General features: G+C 38.4%; 1 protein-coding gene across 2 annotated transcripts in view; it reads right to left on the reverse strand.

Moving 5' to 3' along the window:
• METAP1D (methionyl aminopeptidase type 1D, mitochondrial) overlaps positions 1-21,350 on the reverse strand; it is a 48,826-nt gene that overhangs the window by 22,691 nt on the left and 4,785 nt on the right. Inside the window, exon 1 of one of the 2 annotated variants that reach the window (XM_061380346.1) lies at positions 5,053-5,299. The exons of the other annotated variant lie outside the window; for it this stretch is intronic. Within the exon in view, the coding sequence (XP_061236330.1) occupies positions 5,053-5,116 (64 nt within the window). The 5' untranslated portion in view covers positions 5,117-5,299. Of the gene's footprint in view, positions 1-5,052; positions 5,300-21,350 lie in introns of those variants that run through there. 2 annotated transcript variants of the gene reach the window in all.

The raw sequence follows: 21,350 nt of genomic DNA on the forward strand, positions 1-21,350 counted from the left end.
AAAGAATACTTCGAAGCTTTACAAAATGTCAGTTCTGTTTTGGCTCAATGCATTAAAAAGCAGTGTGGGTAAATTCCCCCCAAGCTTGCAGCCAGGAGTGATGCTCCAACTGGCCCCTGCAAGGCTAGAAGCTGTCCTGTTCAAGGTTTCGTGAAATGGTAAATAAGGGACAATAGCAAGAAAAGAGAAGGGGGGGGGGAAGATTTAATATTGATTTCAGACAGTATTTTCAGCTGTATGTTTTTCAGAATTGGTCATGGATTTGAGCATGACCAAGTTAATGTTGCCCTTGTCATTTGTGCCAAGACACAAGGAATGGGGTTCAATTTGTCCTGCCTAGGAAGGCAACAGAAAAAACTTTTTATTAAAAATAAAAAAGTTATTTTTAATTTTGGCCAAAGGCAATTGAATAGATTAAAATTTGTAAATTGAACGAGATTTCCATTTAATTCACATGGGAATTCGGGATGACAGTTCAGCAGAGTGTTCATTGCTCAAATTTAGCTGTTAGGCAACGAAACATTTTGCCCCTCTCAAAAAAAATAAAAAAAACAACCAAAAACCAAACAACAGAGAAAAAAGGAAAAGGGGGAAAAAATGCATTGAGACCCAACGGTTGTCAGAGACATCAAATCCAAAACAATGCATCACAAAAGATGACGCTAGTAGTGAAACTGGGAAACGTGCTAAATTCAAAAGGATTATTGACACTGCCAATTAAAATACAATTGCACGTAGTGCATATTTCCATTACTCAAACATTCTACAATCTAAACAGAGGGGTTTTCTGAAATAAAAGTTTCATGTAATAGTTAATCTGCTTCTGAAAAATGTCATCTGTATCTACAAACACAAGAGCAATCCTTTATGGGATGTGAGCCATATGAATAATTACTCTTCAGTAAAACATGTTTTCTTTTAAGCAGAAGTAACTAAACATTTTTTTGGACAGAAATTAAGAAATTAATTTACTACATATTTTGTACTATGTAAGAATGATTTTTTTCTTTTTTAGAAGAAGTTTCTTCCATATCTTGTATGTTTTTATTTTGTTGTACCTTCCTTCCTATCTTTTGGATGCATTTATCATGTCCAGATACAGAAAACACCCTTCCACATGCACTTTACAGCATTCCGTATTATACAGGAGATTCAAGTTATACACCTTTTTTTGGAGCCCCGAAACACAAAATGAATGAAATAACAGTTGCATGAAGATTGCTTTAGAAGTGTTCCCCACTGTCTCTTTGCACACTGGTTCATGCCACGTTTAGTTACCAGTACCTGAAAGGCTGTAAATCCTTTTACTCAATACAAGGAAATTTTTACAGGTTTGGTTTTGGGTTTGTTTTTTTTTATTTTAATTGTTGATAAGTAACAAGGCAGAGTTGGAGAGGGAGGCGCAGATCAAACTCTCAGTGTAACCTGGGTACCCCGATGGAAGTTGCCTGCTTCAAAAGGGAAGAGAATGTCTCCATGGAAGTAGAACTGCTCGGTTAACAGAGGGCTGGATTGGTTTGGTGGTGTTTTAAATATAGTTTAATCATAACCTCACCTACTGCTTTCCCTAGTGTCTCCTTCACAGGAAGCAAAATCATTGTCCAATTAAATAAAAAAAAAAAAAGAAAAAAGAAAAAAGAAAGTGGGCTATCTAACCTGCACATCATATAAGCGCACCCAAAGAGCCCAAAGCATCATATGAACTCCCTGGCTGGTCTACACCCATTTCTGGAAGCTGGAAGCACAGAATCTGCTTAGGGAGCAACTTTTAGGCCCTCAGAAGTAGCAATCAGTCTGCTAGCCTAAGCTAAGGTAGGTCTTTTAGAGAGTGAAGTGGAAATACCTTGCTCTTACCACAGCAGATGGTATTATATTGAAAACCCGCGCTCACTGATGCAGTCAGCTGAAGTCCATGCAGACATGAATATGGGAACGCGAATGCTCTCCTTGACACATAGCATGTTGCCTGGGCACCTTGTTTATAAGTTTAATTGGGGAAGAAAAGGTGCAGGCATGATTGTCAACTGTTCAACAGTAAAGCTCCATATATCCAAATACATGTTCTTAAGTACACTGAACCACTTTATATTCATGGGTGTGTGCCTATCGGCTGTCCCACATTTGGAAGGCATAGCTTTTTATTTGGAATTAAATTTTTGCCTCTGTTCTCCCATAGAGACACTGTAAGTGTTGTCACAAGATAACAGGATAATAAGACACTGTAGTCTGCTGTTATTCTAACTACTCATTATAAACCAGACGAATACAAGAATATCTACTACTTGAACAGGTGAAATGAGACAATAAAATAAATATCACTGTAGTATAACATGACTCCTAAAATACATCACAAGAATTATAAACACAGGACAACTAAACCTTTATTTGAAATATAAAAAATTATAGCAGAAAACATTTTCCTTCAAAGTAAAAATAAAAGGAAATAAAGTGGCATTAAAATATAATGAAGTTATTGTTTTATAATGAAAATCTGGACTCCATCCACAGACTTCCTTCCTTAAGAAGGCCTTCCTAATGCCTCCACAGCTCCTTTTATTTTTTAAGCCCCCATATTCACAGCTAATTCGATATAGCAACATCATCAATCATTGGAGACAGGAACAACTGGCTGTATTCTCTAAGTCTGGCTCAGATATTCCCTCCTCCCCATCCCTTACACCTATCAAAGCTTTTCTCAGTGCCTTATTTACTTTTGTAACTCTAGCACTCAAGCACATCCTTTTTGCTAAGCTTTCTGTGTATATTACTTACTGTAAGATAGTTCACACACACAGGATTTACACAGCTTCCAGTGGAAACTGCAGTCATTGAAGAGAACCCGGCGTTTGAAGCCAGGTAGCCTGGTAACACATGACCAAAGCCAGGCTGCAAAGTTGACCCTTTTACACATTTTTCCTCTCTCCCAACAGAAAGACTATGTCACCTGCCACAAGTAAGAGAGTATTTACTAGCAGCTGCAATAAGAAGAATCATTACCAGCATTACTGAATCACATCAGCAGATAGGATGTACCGAGCACAGAAAATTACAGACAACTTCTCCTCTGACTTGACAGTGAATCACACTGTGCAATCTATATGCATGCATGTCCTGCTGGAGCCGCTGGATTCCTCAGCATTCCTTACAGACCTTAATTTGTATTAATAGTATAAATATGCACTGTGAGCTTTTGTGAATTACCAGATGAATTTATCTTCTGAGGAAATGACATTTTCTTTTTCTCTTAAACGAGTCAGCCAAAGGGGCTGAATACAGAATTCAAGTATGATTATGGGTGGGAACATTTTTAAGTGACTGATTTTGTAGCACAATGTGCCCTATATTTATTAGCCTTTTACTCTAGGTCTATTTTAATTGTTATCTGTTCATGCATGCGATACTATATAATGAAATGCTCCCATTTCACTCACAGAGTGAAGAGTTTTTTATGTGTATCTCTATTAATGACCCTTAATTAAGTTGATTTTAGTCATTTAAATGTGATTTTCCTCTGGTCAAGAAGTATTTTTAACAGGAGATGTTGGAAATGAACTCTCACATAAGCCCTTTTCTAATGCCTCTTATTTAACATTTGCAGCAATTTATCAGCTGTGTTTTCAATGAATGAGGTGTGGGGTAGCCATGCAAAAAACTGCTCATCTACATGATTCATTAAACGTGATTGTTAAAACCCATTTTTTTTGAGTATTTATTTATGAAAGAGTTCAAATTTCCAAGCAATTAACAAAAATGTTAGCAAAGGATAAACTTCAGGACAGTTCTAAGCTACAATAAATACAAGGGTACATCTTAACAGAGGCAAGAAATAAAATTGACATTTTTAAAAATGATTTAGTCATAGTACTGACAGAAGCAGAGTACCAAAGTTATTTAGGATTACAAGAATTAACATCTAGCCCATTTAGGAAATAAAATCAACTTGCTCTTGGTAAAGTAAATCTTAGTGTATATGAACAATTAACAACATCAAAACCATTGTTCTGATAACTACTTTCAAAAGACGTGAATTTTTTTTTTTTACTGAAAAAAGAATGACTGTGGAGATTTTCTTAGGATACATGCATTTGACAGTAAAACACTAGGGATTTTAATTTGCCTTGTCAGGTCTTTTCAATATTATAATTTTACTTCTTATGCAAATATTATTTTTGCTGAAACTTCAGAGGACTAAAGTTTAAAGTGAGTTATTAAAAATCACTATGGGTATGTGGAATCCAACCAATGCAACTAGGTAAGAATATATAGCTTTTTACTGTTAATTACCAAATGTTCCAATCCAAAATAATGGTTGTGGTTTGAAAGATCATTTACTTGTAATTCTAACTGTCTTTTAAAACACTGACTTTGTAATCCCCGTGTTGCAATGGTACGTCCAAGCTTCAGAAATTGGATGGGAAAGATTAAAGGTTCTCTCCAACTCTGTGTAACCTGTGCAGCAAAAGAGCAGCTCACATTTCACAAGCAATAACCTGTGCATTTGCTTAAAAAAAAAAAAGGAAAAAAAAGGAAAAAAAAAGGGGGGGATAAAAAAAAAAGAACAACACAGGGAAATGCCTGAGGCAGAAGCTGAAACTGATTGGGCAAAGTAGAAGGACAAGAGCCCTTGAAATTAAACAAAAGCAAATTCATTCTGTTGACAGATGTTGATTACATCAAAGCCAAGAAAGAACTTTTTTTCCTTTTCTCTTTTTTTTTTTTTTTTCATTTTTGCAGCTAATACCTACCTCTGTGCTTTCTGTACATTATGGATGTAACATCCAGCACAGCCCAACACAAAATAATTTTTAAATTTGGTAAAAGTATATTGTAACGAGGTCTTGACGACAGGCTGCTCCAAACAAGAGTGTATTCACATGGTCATGTCTGCATACCCGTGCTGGTCATGCCATCATCAGCCCCTTACTTCCAGGGGTTAACTGCTCTGGCAGCCAAATAAAATACAGAGAGCGCTGTGTAATTATGGAGACAGTCAAAGGGCAGACTCTATTTTGAAATCTATTTGCACAGACAAGGTCTTCCAATTTCGCTTACAGGAAACAAGCTGGTAAAGGGGGTCTCCTCCTCTCCAGATGCTTTCCACACGTTTTTCCCACATCAGGAAATTGTGGACATGGACACCATGCAGCACTGTTTCCTGGATTGCAGGACTGTGTCATTACAAGGATAAGAGCAAGTCCATGCTCGTGAGAAATATTTCCTCCTAATTGCCCATATTAGGGGAAAACAAAACCCACAAGGACTACTGAAAAAGGGACTAGCAGCAATTTGTAAACAGGACACTGCCACAGCTGTCACGATGGTATCAGAGAAGAGAAAACAGAAATGAAAGGGTAAAACCACTCTGGTTTTAATAACATGATTGGGGAAATGAAATATTCATCAGGATAGATATGACTTCAATTACAACAGCAACACATTGGTAAAAACCTCAACAACAGCATGCTTATGACTGTACAAACTGAAACATGGGCCAGTAGCTCACAAACATTATATTCTAATTTGGCATTGGTTTATTTAATAATTGAAATTAACTGGAAACTAACGACTGAAGTTGTTTAGTTAATAAAGGTATTAACAGAATTGCTGTTCTCATTACCCTCGTAAGAGGCAATAACGCAAAGCAATGGCCGAACACCCACTGATTCCAAGGGAGCAGAAGCAGCCCCTCTACCAACACCACTGGACTCTTCCATGACACGGAAAAAGTTAAGTTTGGCCCTGAGGACCAGTTATGCCCCTGTTAATTACAGTTTTGACCTTATTTCACGGACAGCGGAACCGGACAATTTGTATTTGCTGCACACCAATACAAATGAGTTTTTTAATTGGCTGCAAATTTATAAACTATATGGAAGTACATTCTTGTTTGGCTTTACTTATTTTTAGTCTAGACCAGCACACTAAAATGATGAATCAGTGCCTTCTGGAATAGTGCCGGTCTTCTAATTCATTATTCACTCAAACTTAGGGCAAACAAAATAGCTGTTCTACAAGTTGGTAAACTGGGAAACCACAGAGAATCAGAACCTCTTCTATTTACAGGAAGGATGACAGCCTAAGGGTACTTCATCTCAATAATAACAACATTCAAGTAACGGTGCCCAGGTCATGACAAGCCATGACCCTCCCCACAGCTCCTTCAGGAAGCTGGCTCAGTGCCACCTTTTATCAGCAGCAACCAAGAGTGCAACTTTAACAAACAAGAAAACAAAGGAGAAATTAATTTTAAATGCTTAAAAACCCCTTCAACCAGTTAAGCAGTTGTGTATGTATATATATATATATATACACACACACAGAGTCACACCAAGGCAATCTAAGAAATTGACTGAGTAAAATTCTGATCTCATTAAACAGCACTTTCCCATTTTATGGTATGATTTAAAAAAATACTATATCTGAATTGTATTCATTCATATACCAAAGGAAATTAATTGTCAGTTACAGAAGTGGGACTGGATTGTACAGGCTTAACTTTGGGAACAGTTGAGCCTTCCATCCTAGTGTTATTTCTACTACATTTTCTTTCTCCAATAGAAAATAAAGTGTTGCCTACAGCAGTATCACAGCAAAATGAAACAAGTCAGGTACAAAAGCTGGGCAAAGCAATATTAAGAGTTTCACACACAGTTAATATCAGGGGAATTTAGGCTCCAGATCATGGCATCTGGCAAGTTTCAAGTTCTGTGACTAGCAGGAGAAACATTCCTCTTACGTTACTGCATTCCTATATTGAGTAAATTAATTTATCATAAAGAGAATAAATTGGAATGAGAAACATATCTGCTCAAGTTTACATATTTAAATACATCTTTCATTCATTATCTATCTACCTTCAGGTTTTTAAAAAGATTGGAGAAACTACTTTCACTTGAAAGACTGGTTACTTTCTTAAATTTTGGTTTTGTAGGGAAGTAAGAACTGTTGGAACAAGTTAGTTTTAAAAATAGCAGTTGTTTCGGATTAAAATAATAAGCTATTCAAGTAGTTCTTACACACATACACACAATACTGAGTCTTGTTGTTTACATCCACCCACCCACAGCTCTAACATTCATTGAATCCTACTGGGATAAAATCTTTTCAGGTGTGCTGTGAAACAACTGTTTTTCAACTGGCATGTTTATGTCCTACATACACGCCTGATACCACATTACACGTTAAAAATAAATACTACTTTAAACTCCTGAATTTCTACCTGAAATGGAAAAAACATGTCTGAATCACCACAAAAAAACGTTTCCCTCAGACACCCTTTCAAAGCTGCTAAAATAAGAGTAATTTTTCCTCAGAAAATTTAGGAGTGCTCCTGAACATTGTACCAGGATTTTCTGCATAGCTTGAGACACAGGAAGATAACAGGCAGGCAGGAGTCTTTTCCCAGCACAGAACATAAGACCAATTGCAATAATTATTTTCAACATACCTGCAGCTGAATCTGTAAGGATACAAGATGATTTCTGAATGGTAAGCCAGTCTTCCCTTAAAAATAATAACAATAATAAAAAAGTGTATGCTGCTCACAATTTTGTGATGAATACCTTAATAAATTAAGATTACATTACTATTCATCTGGTAAAAATTACAGCTGATGGTGCTTCTTGCCTTGTATTAAATGTTAATTGCTTGAATTGTCTTGTTTTCACATGAAAACACAAGTTACATTAGGACAGTGAGTCTTTACTGAGAAAACATATACGTATCCTTCGCTAGAGTGAAGAGTGTAACACTGGGGAATTCATCCTATAACCTGGACTTCAAAATACATGAGCAGAGAGGTGTAAGAGTTTACAGCTGTTTCTACTAAACTACGGTGGTGGTGGTGGTGGTGGTGGAAATAAGCTCTTTCTCCCCTCTGCCCCCCCAAGATGCTGTGCACAAGGAAGATGTTCCAATCAAGAGCTTGCTGCAGATAACTTGTAGCATCATGATTAAAACGTTTATTTTTAAACCTGTCAGTCATTAGTATGTGCTATTAATGTGTAACTTGGAAGCTTATTCATAAATACATGGCATTTGGGTCACTGAATAAATTATAATGATAGGAGTATGGATTGAATTTGGAAGAGTATGGTATAATGTTTAGGAGCTCGTTTTCTTTTTTTTCACTTATCTCCTTGTGTAACATTTACAAAGACCTCTTTCTTATCACAGAACTCCCTGTTTATCAAACAGTGATACAGGAAGAAGTTGTTTACATTTTCAGAAATACCAACATACATCACTTATGACAAAAAAACCCAAGCACTCCATAAGAAATGCTCAATCACTGTCAATCATATGGACTAAAATATACATAAACCAAAGCATGTGGTGTGAACTATATTAGATTCAAACTGAACACAGAATTACAACTATAACAAGCAAAACCAAATAATTACAAGTGACTCATAGGCCTATTTACACATCTCACCAAACTGCTGGAAAGGTAGGTAACCATAGAAACCTGACAGCCTAAATTCAGTACTTTAAAATTTGTATTTAGTTTAAAATGCTGAAAATTATGTTTCTATTTAACAAAATCAATATTTTCAAAGGTTTCATTTTTGCTCTGGTACTTAAATAAACGCTTAAAATGATTTAATCTCTCTGTTACTAATAATTTGCCTTTTAAATTTAATTTCATCCAAGTAAAGATTACAATTTATACTTTGTAATATAAATTGTTAATACTTTTTAATACTGCAAATTAATATTTCTAACATTCCTTTAACAACTGAAATTAAATAATGATATAAACCAAACACTCCTGCACTTACAATTAAGCGCTTTGCACATAGACTTCTCAAAGCTGCACACTAGCAAAAAAAGATTACTCGTATTAACTGTTAAAGCTGAAATGTTAATAGCCTTTTCAACTTACAGCTCTTTTTCACTGACAATTACAATTTGCATGGTTTAAAATTTAATACTATGATTAGTACTAATGTCCTGTATTTTACTTCATAATCTAAATGAGTAAAATATTATTCTTGTAGTTCACTGGCTCTTAGGCTGTAATGTTCAGTGTGTATTTCATTATGCAGATGAGCAATGGATGTTGTCTAACATGATTTAAATGGGTCAACAGTATTTTCCTATTCACATTAATCATACAGACAGCCACAAAAAACCTGACAAAACCAAGCTTTGAAAACTAACCTAGGAAATCTTTTTATCATTGACTCTACCCACTGGTTAAATAACAGCAAACACATGCTACAGGAGATGAGACCCTTGCAAACTGTGGAACCGAGGCTGGGTGCTGCTCCTCTTGCTGGTGCTGGCAGTGGGCAGCGCTCCCTGGGCTGCCTGCGGCCCTATGCCAAGACTGATTCTTGTCCCACAAAGTTCAATGGGAGCTGTGTGTTGACAAACTGAGCAAATCTGAATCGGCAAAATTCGTTCTTGGCACGGGGACATGCAACAGTGCTGAATGCAAAGGCATGTTGCCCGCTGACGCGATGCTGGCAGACGGGCTGCTCTTGCGTAACTACGCTTGTTGGAAAACTCCCACTAAAGTCAAAGGACACAGGATCAGATCATTTATTGCCAGCTGTTTATAAACCACATCAAAATGAAGGGCTCTACTCTCAAGCCATGTAGCCATCATTTATGGCCCATTTCATACATGTTATAATGCAAATAAAAAGGCAATTTATAAGTAACATAGCACTTCTGAGGAAAAGGAAGCTGTTCTAATAAATGCTAAAAGGAAAGAACATAAGTATAAACGCACAGAAAGCAACAGGATGATCAAGTACCAAACATTCAGATCAAGATTGTCTGAAACACAAGAGTTCTGCCACGGTACAAAATTGCTACAAAGGCAGAGATTGCGTGTTTAATTATAATACAGTGTAACAGGGCTGGAAAAAGCTTGCCTGGGGAACCCCGCACCATGGTTCATACCACTGGGCTAATCCTGCTGGACAATGCAAGAGAAGTCCAAACTTCTTGGGGACAGGATGTATGGGCTGTGAGGCAACGGGTAGGTGGGTAATGGGACTCCTTACCTCCTCCTTTATCAGGGCTAGACAGCCAGCAATGGATGGTTAAGCTTCACCAGTGTCTGCTCTTCACATCCATCTTTATATAGGCACACTGATATCAGCACAGCCAGTGATATTTTACTGGAGGCAGTAACTGTGCAGTGCACAGAGCTAAGGCATCAGTGGGCACTGACATGATGGCTGATTTACAGTAAATTGAACAATAACTACCGCTGTGATAATTAAGGTAAAGTCTTTGCCATGACCTTTTCTAGGTTTTGGGAACATGGAAGAGAGGTCAGCATATTATTTCATGGTGTGACAGCCCACATGCAGGTCAATATCTGGCACATGCATTTCCCCTGCACTCTGTCCCATAGAATGCACATCTTGAGGAGTTAAGACAACAGACATTCCACATCTGCAAGTTTCTAAAGCACATGTTTGGACTGGCTCCAGCCCTGCTCATCTGGCCCTTTGCTTTCCAGTGAGAAAACATCACATTTGGCTCCCAAAAGCTAGATGGGAGCCCTGAGTGGTAAGGATGGACCTCTGTGTTTCTCCACGGCCTCATATCCCGTGGTCAACACCCCAGCTACTGCTGTGGGAGATTTCCTGGAGGAACTGCCAGCAGCACTCATCTTGTTGAAACAAAGATGATAAATCACTAATTATGGCAGCTGCGTAGCTCCTAGAGAGAGGATCATGCATCTAGCTGTACTTCAGGCAGCACCTCTCTTGACCTTGCAGGTCTTGACCTTTGTAAGTAGTACCAAATCTTGACCTTGCTCCCAGCCACTTCCCCTGATGCACACCTTGCAGGTATCAGTCACCCACATAACACCTCTCTATTTCATATGGTGTTCCAAAGACAGGGATGGCAAGGCTCATGACAGCCACTCCCCACACAGGCAGAATACTTCATTTCTGAACTATATTCACCACCCTATTCACTCACTTTGTGCAGTTTATCGGACTACTCCACCATCTGATTTTCTAAAATAGATAAAGCAAAGGGTCTTCACAAGGAATTAGGTCTCCAACTCTTTTGTCTAGACTGAAAAGAGCTTACACAGCTCTTTTCTGCACAGATAGTAAATCTATAAGAAGCAATAAATGTTTTGCTTTGAACAAGATGAAGATAATCTAACTTGCCACCTGAATATGACAGGCATTTCTTCAGACCAGGTTTAGCTACCTTGTCTGCAAAGCTGGGCAGTAATCCATGAAATTCTCCACGGGACATCCCACTTAACTAATTACTAATTTGTAAACTCCACTCGGAACTTTGAGATGGTCTTGTGTGATTTGTCAAACATCCACTCCAACTCTCTTTTTTTTTGCTGCTGCTGTTACAGGTTTGTGCTTTAAATATACAGATTTGCATAGTATCGTGCACTGGAGAAACAGGCCGGTATGGGCAGCAACCTGAGCCCACAGCTGGATCTCCCAGTTGCTCTGACAGGAGCCAGGCTCTTGCAAGTGAGAAAAGTTTCAACCATAACACAGCTCACTTATGTGTTTATTTATCTGGGGCTTTGGTTAGATAGAAACAGCTTTGGAGGCAGAAATGATGTAAGAAACAAACAAACAAAAAGATACTAATTGTATAAAAATAAAAGAAAATTGCAAAGGCTTCCCATTCAATCTGATTTAAAAAAAAAAAAAAGGCATTTATTACCTCTAAATAAAATTTAACATGACTGGGGAAAAAGACTGCATAGCTTTCTGTGTGTCACACAAGAAACAGGCACATACTGGGAGATTATGGAAAATGTGAAGTCCATTTCAATCCACCCACATGGCCTACTGCAAAGTGATGTGACTGTGAGTTCAAATTTTATGGCCCTGGCCACAACTTTGTAAACATCGGGACTCCCAATTTGCATTCACTGAGCAAACAGCTATAGCAACGTTGATTCCAATGTGGCTGCTCCCCCTGCAATGGCGCAGTGCCTCTGCTGTGCCTGCTCATGGTGCAGTCCATCATCACCACTTGTCACACCAGAGGGGACAGAACAGAATCAGTGTCTCTACCTCAGCCACCCCAGCAGATTATTTTCAGCTGGCTGAACCTCCAGCTGCCAACCTTCCACCAACCTGTTTGCAACCTCCTGCTGGTTCCCACAGCTGAGGATACTTGCACCAAAAGCTGCTGAAATTTGTCTAACACCTTCCTATTCCATACCAAATTTTGTGAAACAGTTTTTCAAAGGAGTTATTAGGACAAAACAGACCCTAAATGAACAAAAACAAGACTGTCATTATCAAGCTGGTTTTAGAAACAGACACTTCTCCTGCATTCTTTGGGTTGTTCTGCAATTAAAGTCTTCCTAGAAAGCATGTATCAGTTAAGGAAAGTACTCTACAACCGAAAACTCTCAGACAACATAACAATCCTACTCAGAAAACCATCGGAACAGAACTATAGCACCAAGTAATTCTTGCTAGTATAACTTGACCTTTACGAGGAACCAATTTAAGCTTTCCCAGAAGATAACTCTTCTCATGAACTGAGCTTCTGCCGAATTGGCAGGGTGTGCCAGACCATGAATAAATCTTTATAAACCCAGACAAGTCACACTATTTATTTCTTTAAAGAACTTTGTCTCTGTCATAAGCCATAAGAAGTATGTTAATAATAATCAGTGCAGAACAATCAGAAAGCATTCGCAAAGGTGAGACCTTCCCCGTCACCTCACAGGTGCTAGTTCAGAATGCACGTCAATGAAATTAAGCCTTATCACTGCCTACCATGACGGAACAGTGTGACTCGATTCTCAGACCAACCGTGTTAAACCAGGACATCTTTGCAAGACAACTACCCACTTTGTCCAGTAGAGAATGACAACTCAACAACTCCAGATCAGTTTACAAGCACATTCAAGAGCTACCAACCCAAGCAGCATACAAGTAGACCTGCAGTGACTGGAGCATTTATTACATAAGGCATCTCATTTCTACGACTTCTAAAAAGAGGTTAGGACCTCACTGCTGCTTTTTCCAACTCTTCTCATCACCTGTGTCTATCAGAAAACCTGAGACTGAAGAGCTGGAATTTATGTGACAAACAGACTATGTCTTTGCCATTTTCTTTCAATGTTATGCCACCTCTGTTGACTGTCATAATGAAAAAAAAAACGTAAGACCAGACCTAATTTAAGTTTATGTACATCTAAACATGAAAACAGACAATGTAAGTGCACATGCTCTTTTAAAGAACATCTGATATGCCATAATTATTATTATATAAACTTAGATCGTGCTCATTACTGCAATACTCCTTCATGGTTCAAAATGAGCTTGATCTGAAATTGAAACATAGCTTTAAATAAGCATTTTAACCATGAATACCTGAAAATAAACATCTTTAAAGTGTAAAAAAGTTGGAGACTATACAGCTGGTTAGAGTGGCTGGTTATTTATCATCTGAGCTCGAAAGAGAACAGTGCGACTTTCAAAAACACTCATGAAAGTTTTCTCAGGCTGCATGCTACAAAGTACGCCTGCCAAAAGACCTCTGAAGAGCCCTTTATTCCCCTTTTCTAAGGCTTCCATGCAGCCGGGCAGTTTGTTGAACACTTGGTTTCCAACATTTTCCTCTTTGTTCAGAAATTAAGTAAAGGGAAAAACATCTACTGAGGCTCTAAAATAAGAACTCCCCAGGGAATAAGTCATTTAATGAAATAAACAAACAAACTTTCCATACTTTATTTCTATGTCATAAAAAAATTCCAGATTGTTTTCCAGTCAAAAGTTTTTAATATGAATGATCTTAAGGGAATTAAAAAAATAAAAGAAATTCCAGCTTCCTTTGCCCAGGGACATATGTAATAACCACTTCCAAGGAACAGCCAGTTATCATACGGATAAAGCCCTTTGCCAATAAACTTGTAAATATTATCTTAAATAATTTCTCCAAGATCCTTTTAAAAACATAGCATGATAACGCAATAACTGAAACAAAATAGTGAATTCTGACACTTCTTAACATACCAAACATAGCCACATACTGTATTTTCCTGCCTGAACTGCATATGATAAACTACAAGACCTTAACTGTGTGGTATATGAATTTTCAAACCTACTCTCTCACATTTTACTCCTACGGTTAAAACATGAATTCTCTGATTATGTGACATGCCTTATAAAGTGAAGGGAACTGCACTGAATTAATTATATATAAGTGTGAATCTATTTAAGATGGGGCGCTTGTTTCTTTCACATCTCTAACCTGATGTCGCAGACCACAGTACTTGGGGCCAAAGTATTTTATTATCCAGGCTGGACAGACTGTATGGTGCTGATAAATAGAATGGTTAGGGTTGGAAATAATAAACAATATGCAGTTGTTTCAACTTGTAATTTCAGAAAACCAGGGATTTTTTTTCACAAAGCAATTTCATTATCAATTTGTTTAAGAGCCCTACATGGGAGTCCACACTGCCACTGGAGAATGCATAGAAAAACCCATGCTCAAATAGCTTGAAGATCAGTGAACCAACAGGTCACAGACAGGGAGGTCTGCTCTCAAAACACAGAGCAGTGTTGCTGTTTTGGTGGTTGTTTTTGCCAGCTCGACAGGCAGTTCACTCTGACGTTTATTGGGAAGCAACATGAATAAAAGCACCATATCATGCAGCACTGGCAGCAAGCACCCAGAGCAGGAAACTCCTTGGGGCAGTAGAGCAGGAGAAGCCTCAGTGCAGGAATCACCAAAGTGAGGGACGGGCAGAGGAAACCTGTGCAACGTGGCAAGACTCACTAAGCAGAAGGAGCACAAAGAACAGGAGCTTTGGTGATAACTGGCAGAGACAGTCAGAAAGGTCAGGGAGAGAAAAGTTATGGCAGTTCAAACAGAAGCATAAGAAAGGACAGAAGAAGCATTTGGCAAAACAGAAGAAGGTAGAAGACCTGAGAATTTGGCAAACAGAACCCAAGATGTATAAAGAGTAAGAAATGACCAATTAAGAAGAAACCTTTATAATAGCAACACAATTTTAAAGTTTTGAAATGGTTCCTTTTAAAAAATCTTGTTGTCTGTTTTTACTCTAGATAATACTGAAGACCAGTGGTGTGACATGAGTGACTTTTCTTAAATGGAAACTAGAACTTGACTTCATACAGTGCCTTTCATACTTAGTGTGCAACAAATTGCTTTAAATACTGGCAGGCAAACAGCCATTATGCACTCAAGAGCTCATACATAATAATACTTAGCATTTTTATAGTGCTTTTCATCCTCGAAGTGCTTTACAAACAACTCATTAATCTCAACCAACGCACCTGCAAGGTAGATAAATATCTGCATTGTAGGTGGAGAAAGACACAGAATGTTCAGTGGCTTACCCAAGTCCACGCATACCTTCAGCCTCAAAATCCCTAGCTCCTGGCTCCTAGTCCCATGAGGGACATGAGCCCCACCCTGTGTTGATACCATGCCTTCTCTTCAGCCACGCAGCTGCAGAACTTTCACTGAGGACCACAGCAGACTAGCAGGAGAGGCTCCCATTTCTGAAGAAGGCAAGTACTCAAGGACAGCTCTCGCCAGGACCACCGAGTCCAGGAAGTGGGAAGTCCACAAGACACTAAGGTAAGATGATGCAGGAGACTGATTTGCAACTGTGCAATGAGCTGAGAAAGCCTCTGTGCTGGCAAAAGCCTCTATCCCTTATTAATTTTTCAAATTTCTGTACAGTGTCCAAGGCAGGAGATTTCTACATTTTAGACAACAGAAACCTGATTCCTGTGGCCTCCAAGTACTGCTAGGATGCAAACAAACAACTTCAGCTTCACTCCTCAGGCATTCTTGAACAATCAAAAACTTGGAATGAACTTTGTCTAGCAAAAGCAGTAACTCTCCCTTGCTAGTGACTGGAAAAAAACCCTTAATGCAATTATACCACATGACTGTACTTTTACTTTTTTGAGGCATACAAAGATCTGACAAGATTCTTTCTCATGCTTTTTTTTTTTGTAACAAACAAACAAACAACACCCCCACACACACACTTACTCAGAAATACGAGGATTGTCAAACTTGAGCAGACAGGAAGCCTGAAATAAGTGAATAATACCTGTACTGCACTACAGCCGATCTTGTATTTCCTTATAAGATGAAAAAGAATAATCAGTTGTTACTAATGGCATCTTTATTTCAGGTGTTTACTAGTCACTAGATTTAAATAAGTAAATCTGAGCATCCTTATCTGCTCAGTCTTCACATTCATGAACCCAGAGCTTTACAAGTTCTCCAGCCACCGTAGCTCCTTCCAGGGTAAACATTTATTTTCCTAAACCTGAGCTAAGTCAGACAAACTGTTACAATAACAGAACACCAAACAATAGTTGAAGGCAAATTTTTCCTCATGTTTTCTTAAGGACGCAAGGAAAAAAAGTCTCTCTACAAGTAATGGTATAACATGTTAGTTGAGTAAACATGAGCAGTAAAGGATAAATGAAGAACAGCAAAGATGCATGCAGCTAAAAAGAGTAACTAACATGTTCCATTTGCCTCTCCGGTTGACCTGGACATAAAAGCTGCAATAGGAAGGAAGAAGCAGCTTTTAATTACTCTTCTCCATCTTAATTTTTTAAGTTTACAAAAGGAAAAAACCTATGCAACACAAACCAAAACAACATGAAGAAATAGCTCTTGAGCGTTAAGCAGAAACTGCATGTTCCCCACATTTACAAGAATCTGAAGACAACGATTTCAATGCTTTAAAGTGCAATTGTGTCTGACTGCCAACTCGATGCTTTTAAAAACAAAGAAGTCAAACTTACAACTCCTGATGAAAATAAAGGCATATCAGAGCAAACTAAAATGTACGGGAAATGCCATTAAATTTAATTACACTGAACACAAACATTCACTCTGCAATCATAAAAAAATTCTAAAAACATTTTTTAGATTAAAAAAAATCCACCTGATAATATTCTGCAGCTAAAATAATAGACAATGTTTATATAGTGAAGCTTTTCCAACAGAATGAAACAGATTAAAGGGAAACATGCAAGAACAGTATTAAAATATGCAACTGTATCCACTAAACTCTGGAAGCATGAAAATGACAGTGTAGTAAAAAACCCCAACAATATAACACTAGTGCTACAACACTTTTTGCTATTTTGTTTAATAACTTGTCACTTTATTTGTAAGCAGTAATCAAGAGATGTCATAGTAACTTCTGTTGCTACCTGTGCTCTTGCTTGTCACTGCTTCTGTCTGCAGTCTAGGATAAAAAGAATCTTTTATCCTAATTATCATCAAAGTAATACCGGATTTTATTTGTGGTGAGGTACCTACCCATCAGTACAAGGCAATACTATATTAAAAACAACAAAGATACTACAGAAAGCAGGAGGCCAGGCCTGAACACAGTTTTCTTTCAATTCCCTTGGGAATTGTGGTACTACAGGTCTTGGATTCCTGGGCCGACAGGATCATGTTCATCAGTTGCAGCAGCTTCTCTGGGCCTAAGTCCAGGTAGACTGCTTGTCTAAACTTGATGAAATATAGGCGCCATCAGGTAACAGCAGTGGTCAGGGAGACTCCAGAAATGTGTAACTGAAAACTAAAACATGACATTAAAAGACTACTGTAGCCACACAGACTCTGTCTACAGGATGCAGTAACTGTAAGGCAGAGAGCGTACAATGTACAGACTGCTGCCTGCATATGTTCTCTTTCACATCTCTAATATGAAAGTTAGACCAGACACACAAGTAGATCTTAACAAACACTGATTTAAAATAGAAATACTTCAGAAAGAGACCACAGTGACAAATGCACATGGTTCAAACAGGCACACCACCAAAAAAATTAAAGCAATTGCTTTGTAACCCACCTCCCGCCCCCCCTAATTACCGAAAACCATTTTCAAATTACATTTTAATGCTAATAAATATTGCTAGATCAACAGCACTGGGATGTGGTGTCTAGAAGCACTGCAAGCTATCCGCGGTTCGCATATCATCACATCAAACTGTCAAAGAAAAAGGCAGCAGGTCTTTCTTGTCAGATGCACATTTCCAAGTGCTATAGGAATGTGCTCATATGGGAGTGGGGGAGAAGGAAGGATAAATGAAAACAAACAAAAAAAAAAACCAGGGAAAATGATACAATCCTGAATGGAGAAGATCATTGTAACTAGGGGTTCTACAGGTGGTTTTAGCACAATAAAGGCCTTTTAAAGACTCCATACATGACCAAGCACTATAGAATATTTTCTTGGTAGCCTTAACCTTACGCTTCAACTCTACCTGTATATATAAAACCACACAAGAAATGAGGGGAAGTATGCCAGACTTGCATACCAGACTTCCCAAACTTCAGTTTGGTTTCTCTAGAACAGGGAGAGAACACCCACAACACACAATTCCCAAACTCTACAGACATGTGATGCATTGTTTTTATGTATGCCCCAAATCCAGCTTCTCATCTAAGCTGGGTAATTCAGGGCAAAAACTTGAGTAAAAGGAATACAGCATCTAAATCTAGAGAGCCATTTCACATATGTCCACTGTTAAACTCTGTGTTAGCCTAGGAGCAGCAGGCATGAGGGCAGCTGCATGACCCATTTCATCCTGTTGATGCAGTGCTGCCATGAGACCCTCCACAAATTATTCTGTCGGCACTACAGTTTCTCCATCCATCAGCTCATGCTCATGATTTCAGTCTCTTTTGTTTGCCATAGCTACCTGTGCTGCAAACTCTCAGGGGCAAAAAGTGTTATACTATATGCTCATAAGGCATCCGATCCTATGATTTTAGACAGTGGAGCTATCTGTTATCTCTGGAGTTATCTCTAAAAAAAACAATATAATTCACAATTTGAGGTCCAGAATCTATTTAGGGATGATTCAACTCTCCGTTCTTTCTCTTCAAATACTATATATTACAGTGAAGAAGCTTGAAGACAACCAGAGACCTGTGATTACCACTATCCCTGATGTTTTAAACAACAGAACATGCAAGGATCAAGAAGCTAAAGACTTCCTTTGCAGTTTGATCCTGTACATAGGCTCAACAGGGTCATCTTCTGGCATAGACTTTAAGAGCCTGTACTTTTTTTTAGATTTTAAATTTAGTCCCCAGAGATTGTGAATTGGTATTCTTTATTTCATTGATTTGCTGTACAAGTACAGAAGAGGTTAAATCAGCCATCTGATTCTTTGCAGAGCAACACTAAGGTTTGCATGTTGGTATACACTGTGTTTGTGAGCTTGAACAGACCCACCCCTTCAGTAAGTGACAAAGTTTGCCTTTTGTGCTGCACAAAGACAGCACTGAACTGCACCTCTGGAATTAAAATCACAGATGTGATTTTCTCTTTCAGACTTTCCACCCTATTATGGTATTATGTTGAGCTTTTGCTTTTATACCTGAAGCCAGGTAAGAAGTCACCAGATGAGGACAACAGCCTCTGGCAGGCAACGCAGAAGTTGTGCATGCAAACAGGGAACACTCCTTGTTCACGGACATCCCCACATTTAACACTGAAGACTGAGAGAACACTGTAAAACTCACTTTGGAAACATGGCTGCAATCAAAAATCCGTAAGACAGGGCATCCCACTCGTTTGGTAGAGGCTTTCCCAGACCTTTCTGGTATTTTCCTTCAGGGTCAATAGCCTACACAAGCAGCTGGACACCAGCTCTTAAAGCAAATTACCATACCAGGGCAGTGACCTACTTGCAGGTGATGAAAAAGTATCAGAGCTCTGCATTGGGAATGGAAAGAGAAAGCAGCTCCTTTCTGCCTAGGGAAAGGTCCGGATGAGCTTTAAGGAAAACTCTGCAAAATGAAGTGATGTTCAATTTTGCTTGAAGGATTACAGCTAGGCTTACCTTACTTCTGGTATCTAAAATTGTACCTGTCCAATATATTTATTGGACTAAGCACTGGCAGGACATTGCCTGGGACTTCACCACCACAGAGCAGAGAAAGCATTCACAAAAGGCTGAAACTAATTACTCTTCAGGAACCTGTCATGAATTTTACCTCTACACGGGTTTTAGTTGTAACTGCAATGGTGATGCTCCAGCACCAGGTCAAAGGGCACCTCCCTACAATGAAGAAAGGATTTTTTACATACTAGAAGGAACGGCCATCTGAGTAGATGTGCATCAGTAAAGCTGTTGATGTGACAGAAAATGCTAGCAAATAATTAAGAACACTCAGGTAACGCCTAATGTCACACAATCACTTAGATAACCACACATGGCTTTATAAGCCACCCTCCCTCCTGCATCAAACCTAACCGGGGAGCTGCTGCCCTAACACAGCCTCCAAAGTGGCAGCTGGTTTTCAGGTAGATCAACAAGTTGATCCAATTCACACCATGTCTGCTAATGATTTTCCTTCATTTACAGGCAATCTTAGCTAAGGCTGACTGAGAAACCTAAACTCAGGGAGAAACCACACCCTACAAATCCGCCCACAGCCAGAAGTGATAGATCTTGTCAGAACAAAGGCACTGTGTGCTGCCAACAATACATTACCTCTCAACTGAAAGAAGAGAACAATTAAACACTTTATTGAAAAGGGAGTATTTTTTTCCTCTCGTGCCTCAAACCATGAAAGTGCATGTCTCCCACAAAATTACTCATTGGTGCACTGTTGAAATGGGAATAATTCCTTGTCTGCCCGATTATTTTCAAGACAGGGATAAAACTACCTTAGGATAATTTGAAAAATGTTAAAAGTGTACTACCACCAAATGGTTTGAACTTCCACCGTGCATCACTTGCAGCTGATAACGCTAATGTTAAATTCTGGAGACATGAGTCTGTCTACAAATTAATGGAAAATATGAATTAATCTTTTCTTCCAGCTAATTGCTCATATATTGCACAGTGCAGCCAAGCATCACTTGATCTTGAAAACTCTCTCATCAAAGTTTTCAATCACTTTTTCTATTTGCCAAAAAACCTCAGGATTACAGGATATATGTCATTATCAGCCTGGAATACCAGGAAATGTTTAGCCGGGTCTCCCCAGAACTGTTATTTGTATATGCTATGGTTAATTTTTTAATAACATCAGCTTAGAATTATTGGAAGTTACCATAAGTAAGGATTATGCTTTTTCAGTTGTATGTGTCTAAGTTTCTTTTTAATGGTGATGAAGATAAGAAGAGATAGTTTCAGCATTCAAATATTAATAGTGCTATGAAGATTTTTATGATTAATTTGTAACATGAGAATAATCTCATATATGTTGATGTTTATGGTTATACACTTATCAAAGGGCAAGCTACAACACATTTTAACAAATAAATGTAACTCCTAATTCAAAACGCAACATCAAAAAGCGGGAAACAGATTGATTCGGTGCCATGAATCAATCTGTTA

Source organism: Neopsephotus bourkii, unplaced genomic scaffold, assembly GCF_033783945.1.
Source record: "Neopsephotus bourkii isolate Nb327-2 ecotype Australia unplaced genomic scaffold, CSIRO-AGI_Nbou_v1 NB_196, whole genome shotgun sequence".
NCBI lineage: Eukaryota > Metazoa > Chordata > Aves > Psittaciformes > Psittacidae > Neopsephotus > Neopsephotus bourkii.